This window comes from Hemicordylus capensis, chromosome 2 (genome assembly GCF_027244095.1).
Source record: "Hemicordylus capensis ecotype Gifberg chromosome 2, rHemCap1.1.pri, whole genome shotgun sequence".
Classification (NCBI taxonomy): domain Eukaryota; kingdom Metazoa; phylum Chordata; class Lepidosauria; order Squamata; family Cordylidae; genus Hemicordylus; species Hemicordylus capensis.
In genome coordinates, this window is record NC_069658.1 from 197,734,860 (window position 1) to 197,759,036 (window position 24,177).

General features: G+C 45.4%; 1 protein-coding gene across 3 annotated transcripts in view; it reads right to left on the reverse strand.

Annotated features, from left to right (window-relative positions):
* COL2A1 (collagen type II alpha 1 chain) overlaps positions 1–24,177 on the reverse strand; it is a 137,781-nt gene that overhangs the window by 17,113 nt on the left and 96,491 nt on the right. For all 3 annotated transcript variants that reach the window (XM_053298390.1, XM_053298391.1, XM_053298392.1), the window contains 12 exons: positions 23,019–23,072; positions 21,296–21,349; positions 18,168–18,221; positions 17,949–18,056; positions 14,474–14,527; positions 10,992–11,045; positions 9,891–10,052; positions 9,685–9,792; positions 7,584–7,691; positions 5,900–5,953; positions 2,548–2,655; positions 1,105–1,158 (listed from right to left, as the gene is read on the reverse strand). In XM_053298390.1, the coding sequence (XP_053154365.1) occupies positions 1,105–1,158; positions 2,548–2,655; positions 5,900–5,953; positions 7,584–7,691; positions 9,685–9,792; positions 9,891–10,052; positions 10,992–11,045; positions 14,474–14,527; positions 17,949–18,056; positions 18,168–18,221; positions 21,296–21,349; positions 23,019–23,072 (972 nt within the window). The remainder of the gene's footprint in view (positions 1–1,104; positions 1,159–2,547; positions 2,656–5,899; positions 5,954–7,583; positions 7,692–9,684; positions 9,793–9,890; positions 10,053–10,991; positions 11,046–14,473; positions 14,528–17,948; positions 18,057–18,167; positions 18,222–21,295; positions 21,350–23,018; positions 23,073–24,177) is intronic.

Genomic DNA, 24,177 nt, shown 5'->3' on the forward strand with positions numbered 1-24,177 from the left:
CAGCCAATTCAAAGGTGTGTGGGGGGGGATAACTTTAAGAACTGGGGAGGGTGTTCTTACCCCCCCCCCCGCCCCCGCATTTCCCCCACCAGCTCTGTCATTAAAATCGGTCCCGCAGGGAGGCAGATTATCTCTTTGCCGCCCTGGTACGCTGCAGACCAGAAGTGGCTGGAAGTGTCCGCTACATATATGCACATCATGATATGTGCATGAGTGAGCGCAGCAGCCACTTCCGGTCCGCGACAAACCTGGGTGGCAAGGAGATACGCTGCTGCCCCATGGGACTGATTTTAATGACAGAGTCGACCGGGAAAACACGGGGAGCACACTCCTCAGTCCTTAAATTTATCCCCCCCCCCACCTTCAAACTGGCAGCCGACTGTTCTGTGCACATCCCTAGTGGAAATTATAGATAAAAACAGACAATCTATAGGACTTTTACCTGCTTCACTGAAGGTTATCTAGGCCCATATAGTTACTTTAGTTTTATAAATCCTTTATTCATTTTAATGCCTGTTCCATTAACAGAAGTTAAAGTGAGCAGGAAACAGTAAAAACAATCACAAACTTGGGGTAGGGCCTATTCATTCCTCAAAAGTATTAGCACTACAGGATAACTTTATACAGGATAGGATATATAGGTTATATAGGATAACTACAGCACTGCTAGGATAACTATAGAAAACAGAGCTAAAGAGAACTCTGGGAAATTCTCATAGTACTGAATGATGACCCTTCTGGAGATGTAGGCAAAGAACCTTCTATGTTTAGTATGTGAACAGTATAGACAAGAGGCAGTTCTTCTTCATGAATGAAAAAACTCACTGCTGTTTGTTCATACGAATGCAGTCTTTTTGTTTGAATGGCAGGTGTTCATGTCTGAAGATCCAGACCTGCCTTTGGAATTGTCTTTGTCACATGTTAAGCACTCCCAATAACAGATAGTCACTGTAGTAACACAACATTAAAAAACAAACCTTCCTCATTTGGATTTTTATGGCAATGCTTTGGATATGCTGCTGACCATTTTTGGCTCTCAGCAAATTCAACAGCATCTATGGGAGCTCAGGAAAAGTTAAGATGGATAAAGGAAAAAGTACTCACTGGCATGCCACGTGCACCTGCAGGACCAGCTGGACCCAACGGACCTTGAGCACCCTGGAGAAAGAAAATGATTGGTTATATGCTGGCCTGGCCGATATGCTCTCCTTCCATGCTCATCTGAAATCAGAGGCTGTGATCCTCAGCACTGACCAGTGGTATTTGGAAGCATTATTCCAACATTGGTAACTACAGTTATCTTCTTCCAGGACTGAATCAAACCAGATTACCTTTTTCCAAAGCTGGAGGAAAGGTGGTGGTAGTATGTATGTGTGGGATGGTTAGCGGGAAAACTGGTAGAAGGGAAAGGGTTGAGATGTGCTCCCCCCCAATCTACCAATACAGCTTCCAGGTTCCACCACCACACTGGTAAAAAACAAACACACAAACATCAGGACAAACTACACATAACTGTCATGTGTAGTTTGCCCCAGACTGGGAAAACCCAGAAGATCTAAATATTTTGGAAGAATAAGGTGCAGCTAAGTCAGGGAAAGAAGCCATATTGAACAATTCAAGCAACCTCCTGCAGCATTTCATTCAGAATTGCCTTGCTAGATTACAGTAAAGTGAGGGTTATCTAATCCAGCATTCTGTTCCAGCAGCAGCCAAGGGCCCCTGGAAGTTCAAAAGCAAAGCAAGAAGGCAGGAAGCCTCCCCTGTTGTTCATTCTCAACAGATGGGATTCAGAGGTAAACATCCTCTGTACATGTAGCTATCGTGGTGAATAGTAGTTGACAGATCAATTCTCCATAACACTATTCAGATCCTTTAAAGCCTAATATGCTAGTGGCCATCACCACTTGTGGTAGTGAATTTCATAATTAAGGATTTTGTGTAGTACTTTCTTTTGTCAATCCTGCATCTACCAATTATCTTCATCTAGTATTACAAGAAAAGGAGCACAGCAGTATATAAATATAAATATAAATTAAAAACTGGAAATAAATTAATATACTGGAAAACCACACGAATACCTGGTGTGATGAGATAAGGTGGGAGAGTAAACTGTGTAGAACTGTCTAGATATGAAGGCGTTAAATCTTATAAAGCAAAAGATACAGGAAAAATAATCATATTGTAAACAAATTTGATTGAAAAGGGAAGATGATTTAATGTTGGTGTTGGATTTGTGTTCTCTAGATTTGACACATTTAAAATTTAAGGTAAAGAAATGCAGTGTTCTTCCAAAACACTAATGACTTTTCCCTCACAGTTTCCAGAGTGAAAGTAGTCACCCCTTCTTTGATTGTCGTTTTACATTGCTGTCATTTCAGTTGTTGCTGTTGATCATATGTATGATGTTATTCTGTCATTTTTAGTGTGCCATTTTGACTGCACCTCACCTTGTGGGGCTTCACTGAAAAGAAGCCTATAAGTTTTAAAGACAAACAAGCAAATAAATAAAACAAAATAAATCCCACCATCTGTTGTATGGGTACTTACTGCTTCACCCCTGTCTCCTTGTTTGCCAGTTGGACCAACAGGACCTGGAGAGCCAGGTGGGCCAGGGGCACCAGGACTACCAACAGGACCAGTCTCACCACGATCACCCTGTCAGGGGAACAAAGTTGAAATGATACATGCCAGAATGTGCCCTCTCAGGGGTATAGCTTCAGCTCTGCATAGGTATCTCAAACAAAACACTGCCATGGGGAATAAAAATCAACCTTTCTCCTGAGAATCTAGACATCCTGTCCAGTTTTTTAAAGCTAGAATAAATTGTGCAATTTATTTTAACTGTCTTGTTTTCTCTGCAAATGTTTGATGTTTTATATTTATTACACTTTAATCCTGCTCTTCCTTCAAGAAGCCCAGAACGGCATACATGCTTGTGTTTATCATTACAATAGCCCTGATATTTTATTCTGCAAAATTGTTGTTATATTCCTCAAATTTCATGACAGGGGGTGGCGTGGTAAAAGGGATGCATGAAAAATGTTTCTGTGGAAGTTAAGAACAGGAAATTGGGTGATGACAATATGGGCAGGAGATACAAGCAATACAGAGGCCAAGCATGCTATCCCATCTGCAGGCCCAGCTTAATGGGCACACAAAGAAGCTCTTCGCGGTGAGAAGAGCTTCTTCTGGGTCTGCGGGGAGAGCGGGCTTAACCCGCTCTCCCCACAGATGATCAAAAGGCAGCCCTGGGCAGCTGGACTGGCCGCGCACATGACTGCCGGCTCCGTCACGCTCCGGGGGTCTCCTCATGTGTTGCTGTGCGCTACGGTGACACACGATCAAAAAAACAAGGTTAATGGAGCAATCGCTCCATTAACCTCATTTAAGAGGAGGAGGATTTAACGAGGTTAGCTGTCAGGAGCCACACGGCTCCTGTTGCAGCACACAATCGATCGCCCAAAAGCAGGTTGGGCTCCCTTAGCTCGCTTTTGGGCAATTGTGGGAATAGCCTCAAAGGATGCATTCACATGGAGCCTGCATTTGCATGGATTTGTTTGAAGTCTGGGTGAAGTCTGCTATTTATATTATGATATGAAACAAACAAACAAACAAGAAACCTCACAAAAGAAGTCAATTGCTCCTGCATGTTCGCAGACAATTTACATCCTAGGTGCTGCTAATCATTTACTTGTCAAATGTAAATGGGGAAAACAAACAAAAGACCCTCTATTCTTCTGACAACTTGGCTGGGTCTCAGCAAAAATAGCAGTGGCTGAGGTGAGTTACTATCTAAGTTTCTTGTAAGAAATTCTCCCACCCCCACCCTGCCTGGGGCGTAGCTATAATTGAGCAGATGCATTCAAAGAACCTGCCCACCCCAGCTACACCCCTTCCTATTTTCTTCATTATCTCCCTCACTCCAAAGGGCAGCCAGAGAGAGGGGCGAACACGGTGCCCTATCTCCAAGCTATGCCCCTGCCACCCCGTAACTTTTTCTTGCCAATGTAATATAAAATTTAAGAGCACTCAAGTATTACTGTTAGACAAGTGAAAGATGACCCCAGAATTAAACAATCAGATAAAGCATAAGTTTATATTCAATTCAAGTCAGATGGCATATTTGCTGCTGCACATCCATCAGGATGCACCAAGAGACCTAAAAAATGTGTGACTGCTTACAAGCTACTTTGCTCCTGTCCCAGGTGTGGGGGTGGGTGCAGCCTGGCTTGAAGACAACAAAACAGCTTAGCCCTACCCCAGCAGCCCCAAATCTGGCAAAGGAGCAGCTCACATCCGGTGTGGAGGGAAGAGGAAGCAAAGAATGAAGCCCCAAACATAGTAAATGAGGTTTACTAATTTACTCACTCTCCTTTTTTCCCCATCATTTTTTTCACATGGCGTAGTGGTTAAAGCAGGGCTGCACAACATGGCCCTCCAGCTGTTTCTGGACTATAACTTCCATCATTCCGAGTCCCAGTGGCCAATAGTAAGGGATGGTGGGAGTTGTATCTCTTTTGCAGATGTTGGATTACAAGTTGTAGTCCAACATCTGCAGGAAAGGTGAAGTTGTGCAGCCCTGGGTTAAGGTGTTGGACTAGGACTGGGCAGACCAGAGTTCAAATTCCTGTTGATAACATTCACTGATTGACTGTGCCAGTCATTTATCTCTCAGGTTGGCTGAGAGACAGCCTAACTGGGTTGTTGTGAGAATAAACATAACCATGTACACCACTCTGGGCTCCTTGAAGGAAGAGCCTTCCTTCAGTAAGTATTGTCTGAGCCTTGAGGTTTTTGACATAATTCACCTGTGTCTCTTATTTTTATTAGGCAGCATTGTTCAATCATGAATGTTTAGGCTTTTATAAGTATAATTTGAGATCTATGAGTTCGAATCTATGTAGTTTGCTTGAGATACAACATGGCAAGAGAGCACATCCTTTATGATATGCTGTGAGGTACTTTTATTTCTTAATTTAACAATGATGTGTGTTGACATGAATTTGGCATTTCTGTGGACTGGTAAAAAGAAACTCAGGTGGCAAGGGTGGAAAAGGCCTAGTCTGGGTCTGAGATCTTAAGGGTATAGCTTCATCCAGGGGCGTGGCTAAGGCAGAGGGGGCCCGTGTTCGCCCCTCTCTCCCCAGTGGCCCCTCAGAGTAAGGGAGATGATGAAGAAAATAGAGGGTGGAGCTGGGGGGCCCTCAGGAGCTGGGGCCCCTGGGTTTTTTGAACCCATTGGCTCAATTATCGCGACACCCTGGTTTCATCTCCTTCCTATGGTCTCCCCAGAGGTATTGGTGAGTGAGTGAAAAAAGGAATGCATGCATGCAGGTGAGGGGCGGGGGGATGATGACCAGATTTTAGAGTGCTGACCAATAATGTGTGAAGTGGACATACATTTTTCTGGGCAGGGAGAAGTTGAGACTTTAGCTTTCAGTGGATTAAAACACTCACCTAATTTCACTCTTTGCAAACAGTTGCAAACTGCAAAACTGAAATTAAACATTTCCCCTTGTCTCACCCAAATGACATGATTTTGTGGTCTGATCTTATACTTGCATCAAAATAAGATTTTACAAAATGGATCACAGGGAATTGTTTTAAAACCTGTTTTTTCCCCAGTCGAAGAGCCTGTGGCACCACATAAATTTCAGGAAGCCCCAAACCTCACTTTGCATTAGGCCTCAAAATCCCTCCATCTGGCCCTGCCCATCTGGATTATATTCTGAGATTGCTGCTAGGTGATTTTCTTATCTCCTGACAGGTACCATCTAGTGAAATGCGATGAGAAAGCTATATCTACTTAGATCACTGAACAAGTAGTGGGGCAGGAGAAGCCTTTGAGCTAACCTCCTTGAGTCAGCAGTGGCTAAACATTTTTGGATTGGGCACTTACCTTCACTCCAGGGGAACCATCTCTGCCAGGGGGACCATCTGAACCAGGGTTACCCTACGAATGAGAAGAATGGGACATGGTTATTCTTTAGGAGCAAGAAAAAGACTTGATGTGGCTTTTTGAGCAGAGGTACAGCAACAGCCTTGGGCAGTGGGTTACAATGCTCTCAAACTCATATGCTTCACGTGTTGGTTGCCTCTGCCTCGACACACTGATCACAGTCACATATGCTCCCTCCAAGGAAACGGGGGGGGGTGGTCAGGTCCGTTTGTCTGTGTAGGGATGTCTCCTAACACACACTAATTGTGCAGGGAACTTGACATCTGCTCCTGGCCTACTCTCTTTGAGGACAAACTCTTGAATGAGGTTTGGTAGACACTGGCCAAGGCGTATTCCTACGTTAATGAGTTCCTTAGCAGCTCCTGTTGCCCTCCATGCAGGATTAGTCTACACCCAAGACCAGCTAATGCAGACTGGCCAAGATAAGGAGACAGAATCCAGAACCAGAGAATCATCTTCCCAAATAGCTGAGGAATCAGCCCTGGGCCTTCTTCTAGCATTCTATGGTCCACTCTCAAATCTACTTCTAAATATTATTCATAAATCATACCATGCCCATGTTTCTGCTTCTACCTATAGCTACCACTGCGCTACACTTTCAGTCTCATTTGTAAACCTCCTATTCATAGGAAAGCTCCCGCTCACTACTTTGGAAGTTTGTATCCATGTAGCATTTCTGAAAATGTCACTGCTACAGATACAATAGGCTCTTTTTCAAGGAGTGGGGTGTGATTTTGATTTTTTTGAGCATAGCTGAAACACTTTTGATATTTGATGGTGGCTAGTCGTCGTCCCCGCATTAAACCCCTGCTCAGCAGTTAGTTTTTTGTAGGAGGGCCACTTTGAGAAGAGAGTGGGGGTGGATCAAGGTTACCAATCACATCCCCGCAAGATAGCTTGTTGCCAAAGATGCTATTTTCTTTTTGACTCTGAAGTTGGCAATATGGGGAAAGAAGCAAATGGCACCCTCAGAGGCCTTGATTTGTTTTAGGAGTCAACTGTTGCTGACCTCTATGGTTATGATTTGAATAATGGCTAAGATTTTAATCACACAAAACCACAGGGCTCTGTGGGCGCTAGGAGTCAAAATCGACAGCACACTTTACCTTCACATGGAAAACGTTTCATCTGAAGGACTAGAGAACATATTCTGCAGTAAATGTGTTTAGGAGAAGGCATAAGAATGATGAATGTGTTATATGGAATTCAGAGAGTATTATTTGGAATGATAATTGAAATCCATTTGTAAGAAATTAGGTATAGTATAGGGGTTGCTGCAGCATGAGAAGTTATCATCAAAACTAGCAATCCAATGCATCAATATAATGGGAACTGTTCAAAATGTATTACTGGAAAAGCCAGCAAAAGATTTTTTTTCATATAATTAAAAATCACTGTCCATTCTGGGAGAAAAATATTCTCAACGTTTTAAAAAAAAAAAGATTATTTCATCCTGTGGCATCAGGAAAAGAAAGGTTCATTTTACTTCTTATGTTCAGCTGCCTACTGCAAGAGTTCAGTCATATACAGCTAGCAGTGGCAATGGGGGAAGCCCACAACTGAACAGGAGATTACCCTTTTCTTTTTCGGATCATGCAAATGACAAGCTGGTTATGTTGCTCACCTCACGTCCAGGCTCACCAGAGGGACCAGTCAGACCTGGTGGGCCAACAGGGCCAGGTGGGCCTCTATCCCCAGGACCCCCAGAGGCTCCTTGTTTACCAGGCTCACCCTGAGGAGAGAGAGGAAGACAAAAACAGCCCCGGTGAGAACAGGCACTTCCACTACAGGCATGTGGGGGTATACTGAACAGCACCTACATCAGCTGATGTAGCTACTGCATCCTTTGACTATTAGAAGCCTCACCCACACACTCCAAAACCCTAAGAACTTGAGAAGGAACTATTCAAGCAGTCTTTCTTCATAATGCATGAGGATCAGAATCCTTTAAAAAATGGTTCTGTGAACTGATTTTCACAAAGATCCCACAGAATTCCTGAGGTACCACCATATGCCCAGAACTAGAATCCTGCCATCCGGGATGATATATGGTAGAGGTCTTATTCTACTAAGTTGATCCAATGGTCCATTTAGCCCGGTATTGTCAATTCTGAATGGCAGTAGCTCTCCAGAATTATCAGGCAGAAGGGTTTTCCTATCATATAATTTGAATTCCTTCAATAGGAGATACTAGGGAATGAACTTGGGCCTTTTCATATATGCAAAGTATGTGCTATACCACTGAGCTATGGTGCCCCAAATAAACTCCAGCATCTCCACACAGGTGTGCTGAGATTAAATTCAAGCTCTGAGACACATCCTCTCTCTTTCTGTGGAAATCAAATTATTGGATTTTTAAAAATTGTGGTCAATCCCTACCAAACCTTAACAAAACTTGGCTTTTCTACTGTGCCTTGGAGGAGCAAGCATGAAAAAGGCCCAGCTCCTGGGGAAAAACAGGTAAGGGGCTGTATCACCTTTAGAGGCATGCCCTTGCCTGAGAATCCTTCTAATTTCCCCATTTTATCAATGGGCCAATGCAGACATGTTTAACTTGGAGTACAGTCCTCATTTCGAAACAGTACCACCTTAAGTACCCAGAATGTTGGGGGCAATAAGCTAAATCATTGTAAACCGCTTAGAGAGCTCCGGCTATAGAGCGGTATATAAATGTAAGTGCTATTGCTATTGCTATTGCTATTAAGTTTTGTGTAGGGGCCTATTTACTTGAAAATGTCCTTTGTCAAACATTTATCAAATTGGGGATGGAAATCTTTGCCTCTTCATTCTGGCATTTTCTGATTGATTTTTTCCATCAACCTTTTCCCTCCATTCCCCTTCCCTTATGTGACTGTGAGCCTGAGGAAAGCACCTTAAAAAAAATCTTTCTTCTGTGTATTATTATTTATTATTTAGAAAGAGCCACATTTTCCCCAGCACTATGCATACAGTAAAAATGATACTGACCCTGCCTGCAGGCTTATATTTTGATAAGACATGTTAGAAAATAAAAAGGGAGGAGGGAGAGAAGAAGCAAGCTGATTTAAGTATCAAAGCCTTTGCAGTAAGCAAATAAATAAAATATTATCTCTGATGTGTCATGTTGAGCTTAATATTCACATAAGGGTGTTTTCAAACTCCCTATATGAAGGAACCCCAAGGAGGAACAGTCCCTGTGTGAAGACTGTACCATCTCAGCTATCACATGGGAATCTGCCCTCACACTTTGCTGACCTAGAACTTCTAGTATATTGTGTTCAAGTATGAGAGCTCTTCTCAAATCATTCCTCTCTTTCACACCTGGTAAGCTAAGGGGGAAGAATTATAACACAAGCAGAGCTAATCTGCATCTTTACATTAATTTCCATTAAGTAAAGGTCCCTTCTTGCAGAATTTGTATTCAGTGAAATAGTCTTGATGCAGAATTCACCAGTGCCTGTATATAAGGAATTATGTAGGTCTACTAGCTTGTTTAGCTCTCTGGCTAAGGGGAAACTCAGGCTCAACTCACCTGAAAACTTCTCTTCTGGTGCCTTAAATGTAAGAGTAAAAACACAACTCAAAATGCCCCCTGCAGGGACAACAAACTCATTAGAGTTTAAACATTTAGCAGAAAACTCCAGACCCCTTGCAAATTCAAATCTAGACAATGGGGAATGTCCTTGAACCAGCTATGTTTGGTGCATCTAATTTTTGTTCTGGCTTGAACTCCCCAAATCACTTACAGAAGGACCAGGCAGACCAGGGAAGCCTCTCTCACCACGCTGACCAGGGAGACCAACAATGCCTCTCTGCCCTGCCAAACCTTGAGGTCCAGGGGGGCCATCAGCACCCTAGTGGGGAAAAAGACACAGAGATGGGAAGTAATTTCCAAAAGCAGCAGGAGTGAGTCAAATCAATTGTCTACACAAGAAATAGAGTGAATCCATACAGGGGGGCCATCTTCTCCGGATTCTCCCTTTTCTCCCGGGGGACCAGCAGGGCCTTGCAAACCAGGATCACCAGCACGCCCAGTTGGGCCTGCATCACCACGTGCACCCTTGGGACCATCTTTGCCAGATGCGCCCGGTGAGCCTGGGGGACCAGGATTGCCCTAGGAAGAAAACACACAAACATCAGAGGTGAGAAAGATGTGTAGCTTGAGTCTATCCTAGTTTGAAGGATAAGAACAATCTCATTATGAAGGTCCAATAAGAATCTAAAAAAACAGTTGTTTGCATAAAAGCTAATACTGTTGAGGAAGAACATGAATCCATCTTGTTCAGAAAAAGGTTGCCAGTAACCAGGACATAAGATATAATAGATACTTTTGGTTGCAATGTGAATTGGGATTTTATTTAAAAGGGAGGGCCAAACCTTACTGTCCATTCCTTAATTTACTTAGTAAAAAGTAGAATACTTTGTAGAAATATAATACAATAATAATAAAAAGCCTCCCAAATGACTGAAACCCCACAGAGAGTTAATGCTGAGGGTGTTCAGCATTATGAGGGTGATCCATCTGTCTGGAATTATAACGGCCATCCAGTCTAACAGTTCACACTTAAACAGGACCTAAACCCCAATAGAGCCACCTAATGGCACAGTGAGGAAGTAACTTGCTTAGGGAGCAAGAGGTTGCTGGTTCGAATCCCCACTGGTATGTTTCCCAGACTTGTTTCAGCCTCCCGGCGGGGGTCTCCTCATGTGTTGCCGTGCTACGGCAATACATGATCAAATGGGGTTAGCAGAGCACTCACTCTGCTAACCTCATCTAAGGGGAGGGCAACCTAAGCGGGTTACCCGTTTTGAGGACACTGGGCTCGCCTGTGAGCCGGTGGTTCTCACATTCGCCCCAAAGCAGGCTAGGCTCCTTTAGCCCGCTTTTGGCCAATCGTGAGAATCTCCTCAGGATATGCTTCAGGCCTCTGGCTAACATTTTGGTAAAGAAGTTAAAGCCAGGAAAGACCCTTGTGTGTGCTCATCCAATACCCTCTTCCCAGGATGTCAATAATCCAACAAAGAAATCAAAGAGTAATGACCCAGAACTTACATTGGGGCCTGGTGGTCCAACTCGTCCTGCTGCACCAGGGAATCCAGTGGCACCCTAGGAAGAAAGAGAAAACATATTATGAGTAGAACATCTCAGAAGATGCCCCATCAGGAGCATGTGAGGCATTAGCAGGCTGCACAATCATCCTCTAGATGATTGTGCAGTTTGTTTCACTGAAGGCTAATCAAGGTCTCAAGTACTTGTTGAAACTTCACTCTCTTTGGCAAGTATCGGTGAAACCCTGATTGAGGGGTTGGTGAGGACTCTGTTGAGATCAGATCGAAAGCACTGGATGACGGAGCCATCCTATTTCTCCCCCATCTGTGTCAGTGTTCTGTTGGAGTTAGACAGGAACAAATGTTTCTCTCTGGTTTCCCACTGTGGGTCATGGTGGAATTGAGGAGAAGAAGCATTCTACCAGAATGGTGGCTTGTTGAGTACTGATTTCATCAAACAGTCCCAGTTGCTCAAAGCTCAAATCCTAATTCACCATACAGTAATAGTTTACTCAAAATTGTGTTTGGCCATAACAGCCAGATTGTTAAAAAGCATTTGGCAAGGCAATAAGTGCATACATAGACAGGAAACTGGACTGCAGGTAATCAGTAATATGCAATGCAAAACTTGTTGGTTTCCTGAAAATACCAATTAAGAGTGAGCTCTCCCATTTGTGTTCCACTCTGAAACTGATTTGTAGTTCCTAGGTCAGGGCTGCACAACTTTGGTCCTCCAGGATGATGAGACTAGAACTTCCATCATCTACAGCCACAGTGGCCTATAGTCAGGGGTGATGGGGGTTGTAACTCAATAAGGTGCTTAACATGATCAAAGTGAAGCACCTCGAGGTGGTTTGCGGGAAGAGCAGGCTCATTCTGATTCATGTAACAGTATACAGAGGGTGGGTTTTTCTGATACTCCAGTTAGCCCGCTCTCCCCGCAGACAAGCAGGGAGCCATCCCTGGGCAGCTGGATCGGCTGCCCACACAACTACCAGCTCCATCAAGGAGCTGGTAGGGGCGGTGGGTATCGGAGCTGCCCAGCCTCCGGACGTCCCAGAATGCTGTGTGCGAATGTGTGGGGCATTCTGGGGACACCCCTGAGGCCGGGAGGCTTGTTGGAGCCTACCAGTTGGGGGTCTCCTCATGAGTCAGTGTGGCGCAGAGCCATGCCACGGTGACTCACGATCAGGGGCGTAGCAAGGTTGGAGGGGGCCCAGAGACAAGATTTTAAAATGGGCCCCTCGCTGATATACACAGACAAACACACTTCACAATATATAGTGCACTCACACTTACATCCCCATTATGAATACGGTGAAAATCTAGTTCACATTGAATCTAGTTTTTTTACTCTCTGCTCCTGCCGATCTCCAAGAGACTCAACATAATTCATAGGGGGTGCAACATGGGCGGGTGGGGAGTCATGTGATGTGCCTCAAGGCAGTGGGGCCCCAAGACGACTGCCTCCCCTCGCCTAATGGTAGTTACGCCCCTGCTCACGATCGCCAGAACAGGGTTAGCGGAGCACTGCTAATCTCATTGGTGGTGGTGGGGGATTAAGCAGGCTAACAGCCAGGAGCCATGTAGCTCCCAGCGGTTCTCACAACCACTCGAAAGCAGGCTGGGCAACCCTAGCCTGCTTTTGAGCAGTCATGTGAATAACCTCAACATCGGCAAGAGAGCCAAGGTTGTGTAGCCTGGCCCTAAGCCCATGTAGTAGCAATATAAGGAGCTGACTTATGAGTTGACCTATACTAACTATACCTATACTATACTAACTAGCCATTGCTTGAATCCTGAGGCAAAGGTTTTTCCCAGCCCACCTACCTAAGCGTCTTTTAACTGGAGAGATATCAGGGATTTAACCTGTGACCTTATACAAGCAAAGAATGCACTTCATTACTGAAATGTGGAACAGAATCACCTTTGTCTGTTCTGGGTCCACATTACTAGTTTTAAATCAGCCAGCTTTTCCTGCTCTATTATGCACACTCTGAGGCTATTCCCATGATCCATGGAAAGTGGGCTAAAGCTTAGCCCGCTTTCCGTGGATTGTGGGAACCACCAGGCTCGTAGCCAGCCCGGTGCTCCCAAGGTGGCTAGCCCGCCTAAAACACCCTCCCCTTAAATGAGGTGAGTGCTCTGTTAACCTCATTTCATTGCTCGTGTGTCACCACAGCGCGTGGCGACACATGAGTAGACCCCCGGCCAGGAGGTTGCAAGCAACCTCCAAGGCTCAGGGGTCTCTCCAGGATGCCCCGCGCACTTGCGCGGGGCATCCTGAGCCTTCCGGGGGCCACACAGCCCCCAATCCCCACAGCTACCACCAGCTCCATCACAGAGCTGGCAGCAGTGTGGGCAGCCGATCCAGCTTCCCAGCTACAAGTGGCTGCTCGTCTGTGGGGAGAGCAGGCTGAGCCCGCTCTCCCCACAGACCTGGAAGTAGCTCCTCTCACGGATCGTGAGAAGAGCTTCTCTCTCTCAAACACAAGCACATGCCTTAACTGAAATGAAGGAGTGGAGGCTTGTACAGAGCAACTCCAAAGAGGAAGTGGCAATGGGAAGCTGGCAAGTAGGTGCAGGAAACTTTTAAAACTAGGAAATGCTGCCCATATCCTTCACAAAACCCCACCTGGGTTGACGCAGCCTCAAGAGACAGGAATTGGACCAAATTTAGATGCAGCATGGGGTAGTTTTAATGATACTAGGTGAGGGGCAAGTTGAGGTTCCCTGCCACTGCTCAGATATAACTCGCAGTGAAGTGGTGTAATCATAGGCTGTCGCTCTCCAAGGTGCTGAACAATGTGGCCTATGGCAGCTAGCATTTCAGACCATTGCTGTCAAATTAATCCAAACTATTAACCAACCAACAAACCCATCAGCACAATTATCCTAAAGGAGAGAAAATATATTTGCAAGAATGGCTGAGGTACCTGGAAGAGAAGGGAGAGGGTAGAAGATAACGAGGTGCTTCACATAAGCAGTGTGAAGTGCCGAAAGAAGGTCTGCAGGGAGAGTGGGTTTGACCCACTCTCCCCGCAGACAATCACTCACCCATCGCTGGGTCGGTGGATCTCCTGCCCAGACGAGCAGCGGCTTGTATCCAGCGCTCCCACACCCAGCCACAGCTCACCACAGTGTAGTGTCCCACCCTCCAGAGCACCAATAATGCACAGCGCAAATGTGTAGTGCATTACTGGGAGCCCCCCTCCTTCCCGAGTGTGTCTGCTGCAGCTGCAAGCAGCCGCGGCAGACACATGATCAATTAACCCAGTGTTTGGGCACGCTCACACCCAAAACCTGGGTTAAGCAACGGACTACCTAAGCGGGCTCACTGCCACACCACCACCGGGGGCCACATGGCTCCCAGTGGTTCACACGCACAGCAGAAACCAAGCTGGACTCCCTTAGCCCATGTGTGAATAGCCTCAAGGTCTTGACTCATGCTACAAAAAGAATTCAGATTATTCACAAAATACTTACTGGGGGTCCCTGTGCACCACGTGCTCCCTTTGGCCCAGTCACACCAGTTGGACCCTAGAGAGAGAGGAAACAAAAAATGATGCATAATGAAGATAAATATTAGTCTTTGAACTCAGAGTTTGGCAGTTCTCCTAAATCTGCATGACTGAAACAAGCAACCAGTCTTCCTCTGACTTTTGAGAGACCTCCCTGTCCCTTTTCAGCATATATCGTCTGTCACTTGATGCTAACTTGACTGACTGTGTGTGTCTAAGTGTGTGATATACAGCAATAGGTGCAAATCTTTGCCTGTTGGATTTTGTGACAATAAATGAAATAGGGTTGCTAGGCATCCTGCATGTTGAAAAGTGCTGCAGAAGTCATTGCTACCAGTTCTTGAACTGTGTTTTTGCCTTGGGCATCACAAATAGATGAAATGGTAAGCCAGTGTCTGGCCTATATCACTTCAAGCTGTAGGCAGGGACTCACAGGACAGAAAGCTTCTCCATGAAGAAAGACAGAAAACTAGCAGTCAGAGAAAAAGCTAGGCTAGTACAGTTCTTCCTGGTATCTCATTTGTACAAACAGCATGAGGCCCTACAGTTCAGACACCAGTTTATTTTATTTATTTTTACATTTCTACCACACTCCTCCTCCAAGGAACCCAGAGTGATTTAAATGGTTATGTTTATCCTCACAAAAACCCTCTAAGGTAGGTTAGACTGAGAGACAAGTGACTGGCCCAGAATCACCCAGTGAGTTCCATGGCTGAACAGGGATTTGAACTCAGGTCTCCCTGACCCCAGTTCAACACCCTAACCACTGCACCACACTGCCATTTGTGAAAATTGGACTTTAGTTATACTTTGGGAAGTCTAAACCTATTTGGCTTTTCTTTGTTTTGATTAAGGCAAAGTCCAGGGGATCAATTGGCAGAACTTGCTGCTGTCTTTAGGCAATGGCTGGGAAATATAGTCCCCTCCCCATCAAAATTAGGGGTGTGCAATTCGGGTATTCGGTGATTCAGTTCGGGACCCGAACCAAATCACCCCTGTTCTGTTTTGTGCCCGAATATGGGCCACCCCAATCACCCTTGATTCGGTTCGGATTTAATCTGAATCCAAATCTGAATCAATTCAGGGGGTAAAAAAGGGGCCCAGGGGCAAAATTTTGAGGTGGGGTGGTAGTGCCCAATGGGTGGAGTCTACCACCCCAATTTCAGGGGAATTGGGCAAAGGGCTGATTTTTGGGGAATTTTTGAAGTTTTAGTGACTTTGGGGCAGTTTGGGGGCAGAAAGTGGATCTGCCCCAAAAGAGTGGGGTGGGGTGGTAGTGCCTAATGGGTGGAGGCTACCACCCCAATTTCAGGGGTATTGGGCAGAGGGCTGATTTTTTGGGAATATTTGGTTTTGGTGTCTTGGGGCAGATTGGGGGCAGAAAGTGGATCTGCCCCAAAGGAGTGGGGTGGGCTGGTAGATAGTGCCTAATGGGTGGAGGCTACCACCCATCCCCAATTTCAGAGTGATTGGGCAGAGGGGTGAATTTTGGTGAATTTCTGAGGTTTGTCTTCATAAGGTGAAGTGTGCTAAATTGACTACTTCCTCATATTCATAGTAATTGAGAGTGTGAAAAAGTGAAAGTGGGGTCATGAGAGTTGTTTAATTGAAAAAAATCTCATTTGCTATGATAGAATGAGAATTCACACCTCAGAAACTTCTGAGGTGTGAATTCTCATTCTATCATAGCAAATGTGATTTTTTTCAATTAAACAACTCTCATGACCCCACTTTCACTTTTTCACACTCACTATGAATATGAGGAAGTAGTCAATTTAGCACACTTCACCTTATGAAGACAAACCTCAGAAATTCACCAAAATTCACCCCTCTGCCCAATCACTCTGAAATTGGGGATGGGTGGTAGCCTTCACCCATTAGGCACTATCTACCAGCCCACCCCACTCCTTTGGGGCAGATCCACTTTCTGCCCCCAATCTGCCCCAAGACACCAAATATTCCCCAAAAATCAGCCCTCTGCCCAATACCCCTGAAATTGGGGTGGTAGCCTCCACCCATTATGCACTACCACCCCACCCCACTCTTTTGGGGCAGATCCACTTTCTGCCCCCAAACTGCCCCAAAGTCACTAAAATTTCAAAAATTCTCAAAAAATCAGCCCGTTGTCTAATCCCCCTGAAATTGGGGTGGTAGCCTCCACCCATTAGGCACTACCACCCCACCCCACTATTCTGCCCCAGGCCCCACTTTCTGCCCCAATCTGCCCCAAAGACACGAAAATTTCAGAAATTTCCCCAAAATCAGCCCTTTGCCCGATCCCCCTGAAATTGGGATGGTAGCCTGCACCCATTAGGCACTACCACCCCACCCCACTCTTTTTGCCCAGATCCCATGCTATGCCCCCGAACTGCCCCAAAGTCACTAAAACTTCAAAAAATCCCCCCAAATCAACCATGAACCGAATCACCCGAATTTTTCGGGGCTGAAATTCGGGTGATTCGGCTCGGGCCCAAAAAATATCAGGGGACATCGGGGGTGATTCGGTTCGGCCCCGAATCACCCGAAATTTCTCATTTCGGGCACAGATCGTTCTGTGCCCGAAATTTTTTGCACATCCCTAATCAAAATGCCTACTCTTCACTGGAATTATTTTTATACCCTGGATATCTGGCTTCTACAGCCCTTCTGACATTAGAAAACTGTATTTACCCAAACAACAACAAATATTTATATACCGCTTTTCAACAGTTCTCAAAGCAGTTTACAGAGAGGAAAAACAAATAAATAAATAAGATAGATCCCTGTCCCCAAAGGGCTCACAATCTAAAAAGATACGTAAGATAGACACCAGCAACAGTCACTAGAGGTACTGTGCTGGGGATGGATAGGGCCAAATACATGTGTCCAGAAGTACCAGTCTGAAGGTTCCACATAGATTGCCAAGGGAAATCAGTGGAGAAAGGCCAGCTTAAGGCTGCTGAGAACCTGGATATAAGAATATTATTCATTATTATTCATTCAATTTCTATATAAGAAAACCCTGCTATATTAGGCTAAGGGTCAACACAATCCAGCATTCTGCTTCCAGCAGTGGCCAGATAGGTGCTTCTGGAAAACACACATGCAGGGCATAAAAGGCAACCAACTTCTCCTGTTGGTACCCATCAGCAATATACTGCCTGTGTACATGAAGATTCCACATAGCCGTCATGGCTAATGCCATTTGATAGGCTTGTCCTTCACAAACTTATCTAACCCAGTTGACTAACGACCTCCAATCCCATAAGAATTAAGATGCTTCAGATTATCACTCTGATCCAGCATTAAACTATAAGCCCCCAACCTAGTTTCCAAACTCTGTCCAGAATGCTGGCCTTTGTTTTGAAAATGCAGCATCTTCTTCCAGCATCTCAAAGTTCCCACCCAGCTCTTGCTACCCACCAATTGCCAGCTCAGGATGAGGAACTAGATTTACCAACCTGTGGGCCAGGAGCACCAGACGGACCTTGTGGGCCTGGGGCCCCAGCATCTCCCTTCTGGCCAGATTCACCTTGCTCGCCTTTAGCACCAGGTTGGCCATCAGCACCCTGCATGTGGGATGAAGGAGAAAATGTATGGTGAGACACGCAGCCAGGGCTCAAGGGTGTGTCACAAAAGAAAAGGTGTATAGGAGTCTGGAAGTACCAGGCAGTACTCACAGGGGGCCCAGCAAATCCAGCAGGACCAGGAGCGCCAGGTTCACCACGGTCACCCTGAAACAGAAAGAACCATCAGCCATAGACATGGCCAAAGATTTAGAGAGACCCCACTTACATAATCCTCTGGATGCCTAATGCCAGAAATGGCCATGCCTGTGTTCTCGGGCAACTCTTTTCTTCAGACACTAGTCCAGAGGCTAGAACTACTAGGTTTTCTCATGGATAGTCAGCTTGTTAAAAAGTTGATGCCATACTGTAGTTCCATTTCCTCTCTCTGAGTCACCCTCACTTATCCTTTTCCAATCAGATAATGAGGCGGGTCTCATAACTGGTGAGACCCGCCTTCAGATGATTTGCAGGGAGATGATCTCCAGACAGCCCAGGGCGGCTGGATCGGCCACCCACACAACTGCCGGCTCCATCACGGAACCAGTGGGGGCTGCAGGGATCGGGGGCTGTGTGGCTCCCAGAAGTTGCAGGATGCTGTGCACGAGTGCACAGGGCATCCTGGAGAGACCCCCGGGGTCAGGAGGCTTGTTTCAGCCTCCCACCGGGGTCTCCTCGTGTGTTGCCACAGTGCAGAGCCATGCCGCAGCAATACACGATCAAAAAGATGGGGTTAGCGGAGTGCTCACTCCACTAACCTCGGCTAAGGGGAGGGGGAATTAGGAGAGTTTGCTGCTGGGAGCTGCTTGGCTCTCGTGGCAGCAGACGATCAGCAAAAAACGGGCTAGGCTCCCTTAGCTCGCTTTTTGCTGATCGTGAGAATCTCAATGAGGCGATCGTGTGCTGGAGCCTAGCCCGCTTTTGGGCGATCGTGTGCTGCAATGGGAGCTGTGCAGCTCTCGGCAGCAAACCTCCCAAAGTACCCCTCCTTTTAGCCAAGGTTAACGGAGCAAGCGCACTGTTAACCTTGTCTTTTTTATTGTGTGTCGCCACGTCATGCAAGCAGCCTCCCGGGCTTGGGGGTCTCTCCAAGATGCCCCATGCACTTGCGTGGGGCATCCTGGAACTTCCGGGGGCCGTGCGGGAGGGCTGTGTGGCCCCCAATCCCCGCAGCCCCATGATGGAGCCGGCACTTGTGTGGGCAGCCGATCCGGCCGCCCAGGGCTGCCTTTTGATTGTCTGAGGGGAGAGCGGGCCAGCCACCCCGCTTATGGCACTTCCCACTGATCGTGGGAATCACCTCAATGGCTGCCCACATTTCCCATCAGTCTGATATAGGCTTCCACTCAGAGAGGCTATTCACACGATGGGGTGCAACCGGGCTAGCAGAGGCTACCCCGATTTCGCCCCATCGTGTGAACCACCAGGCTCGGCTGTGAGCCCTGTGGTTCCTAGGCGGGTAATCCACATAAACGCCCTTGCCCTAAAACCGGGTTTGTGGAGCGAGTGCTCCACAAACCCAGTTTTTTTTATCGTGAGTGGCCGCGGCGTGGCTCCATGCCCATTCACAAGGAGATCCCTGGAGGTGAGGCGAAAAGCCATCTCCTGGCTCCAGGGGTCTCGCTAGCATGCCCTGAGCGCTTGCGTGGGGCATGCTGGAGCTTCCGGGGGCTGATCGGCCACCGCTCCCCCCTGCCCCCGCTGGCTCCGTCACGGAGCTGGCAATTGTGTGGGAGGCTGATCCGGCCACCCAGGGCTCCCTCCCTGTTCGTGTACTGATCGTGAGACCCGGCTCATTCAGTATTGACCATGGGTCTTAAAGAAGAAATGTGCTCAAGGAAAAGTACTCTCAGGAGAGAGACTGGCAGTGTGACTTTGCCCTCCCAGGAAAATGCATGAGATAGCAATACAACAATATGCATATGAAATACACATGGAAATCCATTGATTATTTTCTTGAAAAACAAAATTGTGGGCAGAGTTATTGTTGTTTTTAACCACAACTTGATTACAATTTGGTAGGGACACTGGGAGCAAGATCAAATTGCTTCAGGGGCCTGATCTGGCCTACGGACCACCAGCTGGCCATACCTGCTCTATACCAAACATTCCACAGTCCTGTTGAGGCATGAAGCACTAATGAACTCTATCTTTTCTACACAGCATGGTAGGGCACAGCTTCCCAGCACTGATGTACTGTTTTCTCCAGTTAGCAATAATAGAAGATCAAAGAGTTGACGGACACCAACTGACACCAATTTACAAGTGTCCCATTAGAAAGAATTCAATGTGAGCTTAGCTACAAATCCAATCAGAGCTTAGATCTAACTGTACTTGTGGGCTACTAGCCAAGCAACAAGAGTGCTCCTCAATATGATCCCCCACACATTCCTACTCAGTATGATAGGTGTTAGGCTCATGTGCATTCATAAAATTTGGATTTGACTGGATCTGACTTTGATAATTTTGGATTCAGATTCTTTGGGCTCTGGCGATTTTGGATATCAAATCAGATCCAGAATCCGAATCTGAATTCCAACTTAAATTAGGATCCCCCCGCCCATAGCAGTCAGGGGAAATCAAAACACCCCCAGCCCCACAAAAAATAATCAGTTGGTCCTAGAGCCTTGAAACGTGCCACACATGTGGGGAAGTTGGTCAGGGACCCTGGAGTGAATTTGAAGAGAAGTGGTCAATTACCTTATTTTTTGGTGAATTTTTGAAATGTTTGTAATAACTGACTAAAAATGGTGAAATCTGAGTTGAAACAAGCCAAAACTTTACAAAAACTGAAGACCCTACTTGGGCCATCATTCCACCCCCATGCAGCAGAATCTGCTCTTTGGGGTAACAGTATGCCCCCTTTGCTCCCCTTTTATATTTCCAGAATGGATGGGCATAAAGTAATAAAATCTGACACACATGAAGTCCACACTGGCAGAACTCTGTGTTATTTTTTTCAAAGCTATGAGTCACTCCTCTGATCTTTGATTATTTATTGGGGGGGGGATTAAAAATTGGTAAAAATTGTAAAATCTGGCTTGTTTCAAGCCAGAACTTTACAAGGCTTGCACAGGCTTAGCAGGTGTACACATGTTTACTTCCCATATTATGAATAATTTAAACCTCATAAGGAGTGAGAGCTCCAAGAGCTATGCTTTCCAGAATTCTACAGGCCAAAATGGCTCTCCTCCTATTCCAACATACTTCTTCAGAAGAATTTATAGTCACATCAAACTTACAGGGGCACCACGAGCACCAGCAGCACCAGATGGCCCAGGAGGACCAGATTCACCCTGGAGGGAAAGAAAGGAAAAAAGGTGAATCAATGGAATCTCCAGTTCATAACTGAGGGCTGAAGGAAAGGGGCAGAGATCTGGCTTCCTTTCTCAGTCTCCTAGGAATGAGGATATGCTCTGCTACTGTTAGGGGAGATAAGAAAGGATAAGAGACAGAAGAGATCTTACATGTGAGCAAGACTCAACAACCCTTCATCCCGCCAATTCTACAAGAAATATGAGATTATACAAAACTATGGGAACTGGTCTATAAAGCCCTGGGTAAAACACATATTTTCTATGGAGACCTACCCTGCTAACCTAGTGGTGAGGCTAGAAGATAAAATACATTAAAAACTGAGTAGGACAGCAGCAGGACCAAACAGGCCATGGGGTAGATGGTTTTGAACTGTTGCTTATCAAACAATTCTAACTCTTAGCTCTTGTACTGAAAAATTACTTGCTCCTTCATGAGTAAGAAGAGAAGGTACTAGGTACACAGGGATTGAATACTCAACACGGAAACTCAACACAGCAGGTCCTCACTACAACCTCAAGCCTATAAAGCACATCAAATTGTTTCTCTGTCCATATGTGTGATGATAGCACTTTTTCTCCTTGCTGCCACCAATGTACACATGAGCTTAATCTTCTTCTATTACTATGTCACCTTTCTCCCTTGTGGTTGACTTAAAGCTTTGAGCACAGCTTGAAACCACATAAGATAGCACAGTACTAAAATAAGTAAATGGTTTAACTCAATTTTTATTTGTAATAATAGACTAAAGTAGTAAAATAAAATTGTTTCTTTTTCTTACTCCTTTAGTTGTGAAATGATATGAACAAATTTACATGCTATTCCATCATGTCTCCCAGGTTAGTAGTAAAGACTGTGGCTTCAACTGAGAAGTTCTAGTCACTCTCAATTTTTAAAGTCCAACTACCAAATTTCTCCTTTTCCTTTTAATTTTTCCTCTTACAATTTCCTATCAAAACATGCCTCTTGAAGGAAATTTCTTATCCTTTTCCAAATAGGTCTTAAATTGATGCTTTTATCAATATGATCAGGTTCTCACCTGAGAAAGCACCCAACCCTCTGCCCTGGAAAATCATTACCCTCCCTGCTTTGGCACTTTTCTGGGCTTTCCTCTTGTTGACCTCTACGATTTTCCTTTTTAGATTTTCTTTCTTACATCTCACCAGCTCTTCCTAACCATCCTCAAGCAATAGTAAACTAACTGATGACTCCCAACTGTCACTTATTCGCCTTTCTCCCCAACAGCAGACCAGTTGAAGCCACACACCCTAGCAACAGTTACCTGGTTACACTCTTCCCTAACAACATAGCAGTCACTGGGGTTGGGGGACCACACCACATAATTCCACCTAACCCTCAACTGAAATAGATTCTGCACAATATCTCCTTCCACCACTTTTCTGAATTTAAGTACAGTCACACAGTATAAATATTTTCTCACCTAGAGGCCATGCTTTGCAAACCAAGTCTGAGCTACTACTGAACATGAATCTGTACTATGATGCTTATAGGCTTCTTTCAAAACTTGAGTCTGCTCCACCCACCTCAACCTTCTCCTCCACACTTTCACATGACTTGCATGTTGTCTCATGGCCTCTGCTTGGAATACCATCTAGCCAAGCATTACCCAGTTGGAACAGGCTCTCTTACCTTCTCGCCATTGGGGCCACCAGGACCAGGAGGACCAATGGGACCAGTCAAACCCTGGCAAAGGGAAGGTAAGTGTTAGTGATGAAAAACAAGTGCTGTCTCTTTGTATCAGAGGTATCCTGCTTTGCTGGAAGTTTCAGAATAAGACATTACATAGTGTTTCTCAAACGTTTGATAACAGAGATACAATATTGGAGGTAATTTTCATTAAAAAAAATTTTTTTTAAATCAGCTTAGGCATCATCATTGCAACTGCAGGACAGACCAGTTAATAACATTATGAGTGTAAGGATTATGCCCTACGGTAGTGTCTGGTCAGGATCTGGGACTTGACAAAAGCAGCCCATGTTCCCCAGTGGTCCAGGAACCAGAGATATAGCCAGCATGCTATGTGTGAGATATCCTTCCCCATTTCCTGGAGATGTGGGTTTTGGTCAGTGAAAGAAACTACAGGCAGCTTCTGGACAGAGACAGACTGATTTTAGGGTCTAGAATGGAGGTGCCAGGCAGAAAGTTGAAGCATCACAAGGTGCAGTTTTGGCTCTCTGATATAACTCTTTAGGAATGCTCTACTTTCTTCAACTCCACCTAATGTTCAACTGGTATATTTATGCAAATAAATTACAAAAGCACCATAAGTCTGCAGTAATCGCTCCTCCAAGGTAAACCAGTATCCAAGGAGTGCTGCAAACCCTTGGAACTTTTCACTGCTCACAGAAGTGGGGCAACTGAGGCAGAATATTAATTGATTAAATTTATTAATAAATAATAATAATAATATAATATAATATAATATAATATAATATAATATAATATAATATAATATAATATAATATCCCTTTTGGAACCAATCAGTTAGAGTGGGGATCTTGTTTTCTGAGCAATCATGATGCTTCTGGAATTCCCCATTGCATTATCAGCAAGAGTCTGTAGTTAGGAAATAATTCTTCTGTGTCTCTGCACCTTATGGAAGGAGGTAAGTCCAGAATAATGACTTATACAGAGGCTCAGTGGGCCTTTCTTCTGAAAGTGGGCAATTCTGCTGGCATCTCTCCATCAAGGAATGACCCAAACACACCCACTTCAGAACTGCAGTAGAATTACCTGCCTCCATAGGAGGCCAACAGAAATGGGGCAAAACCAAGCAGTGAATTGAGCA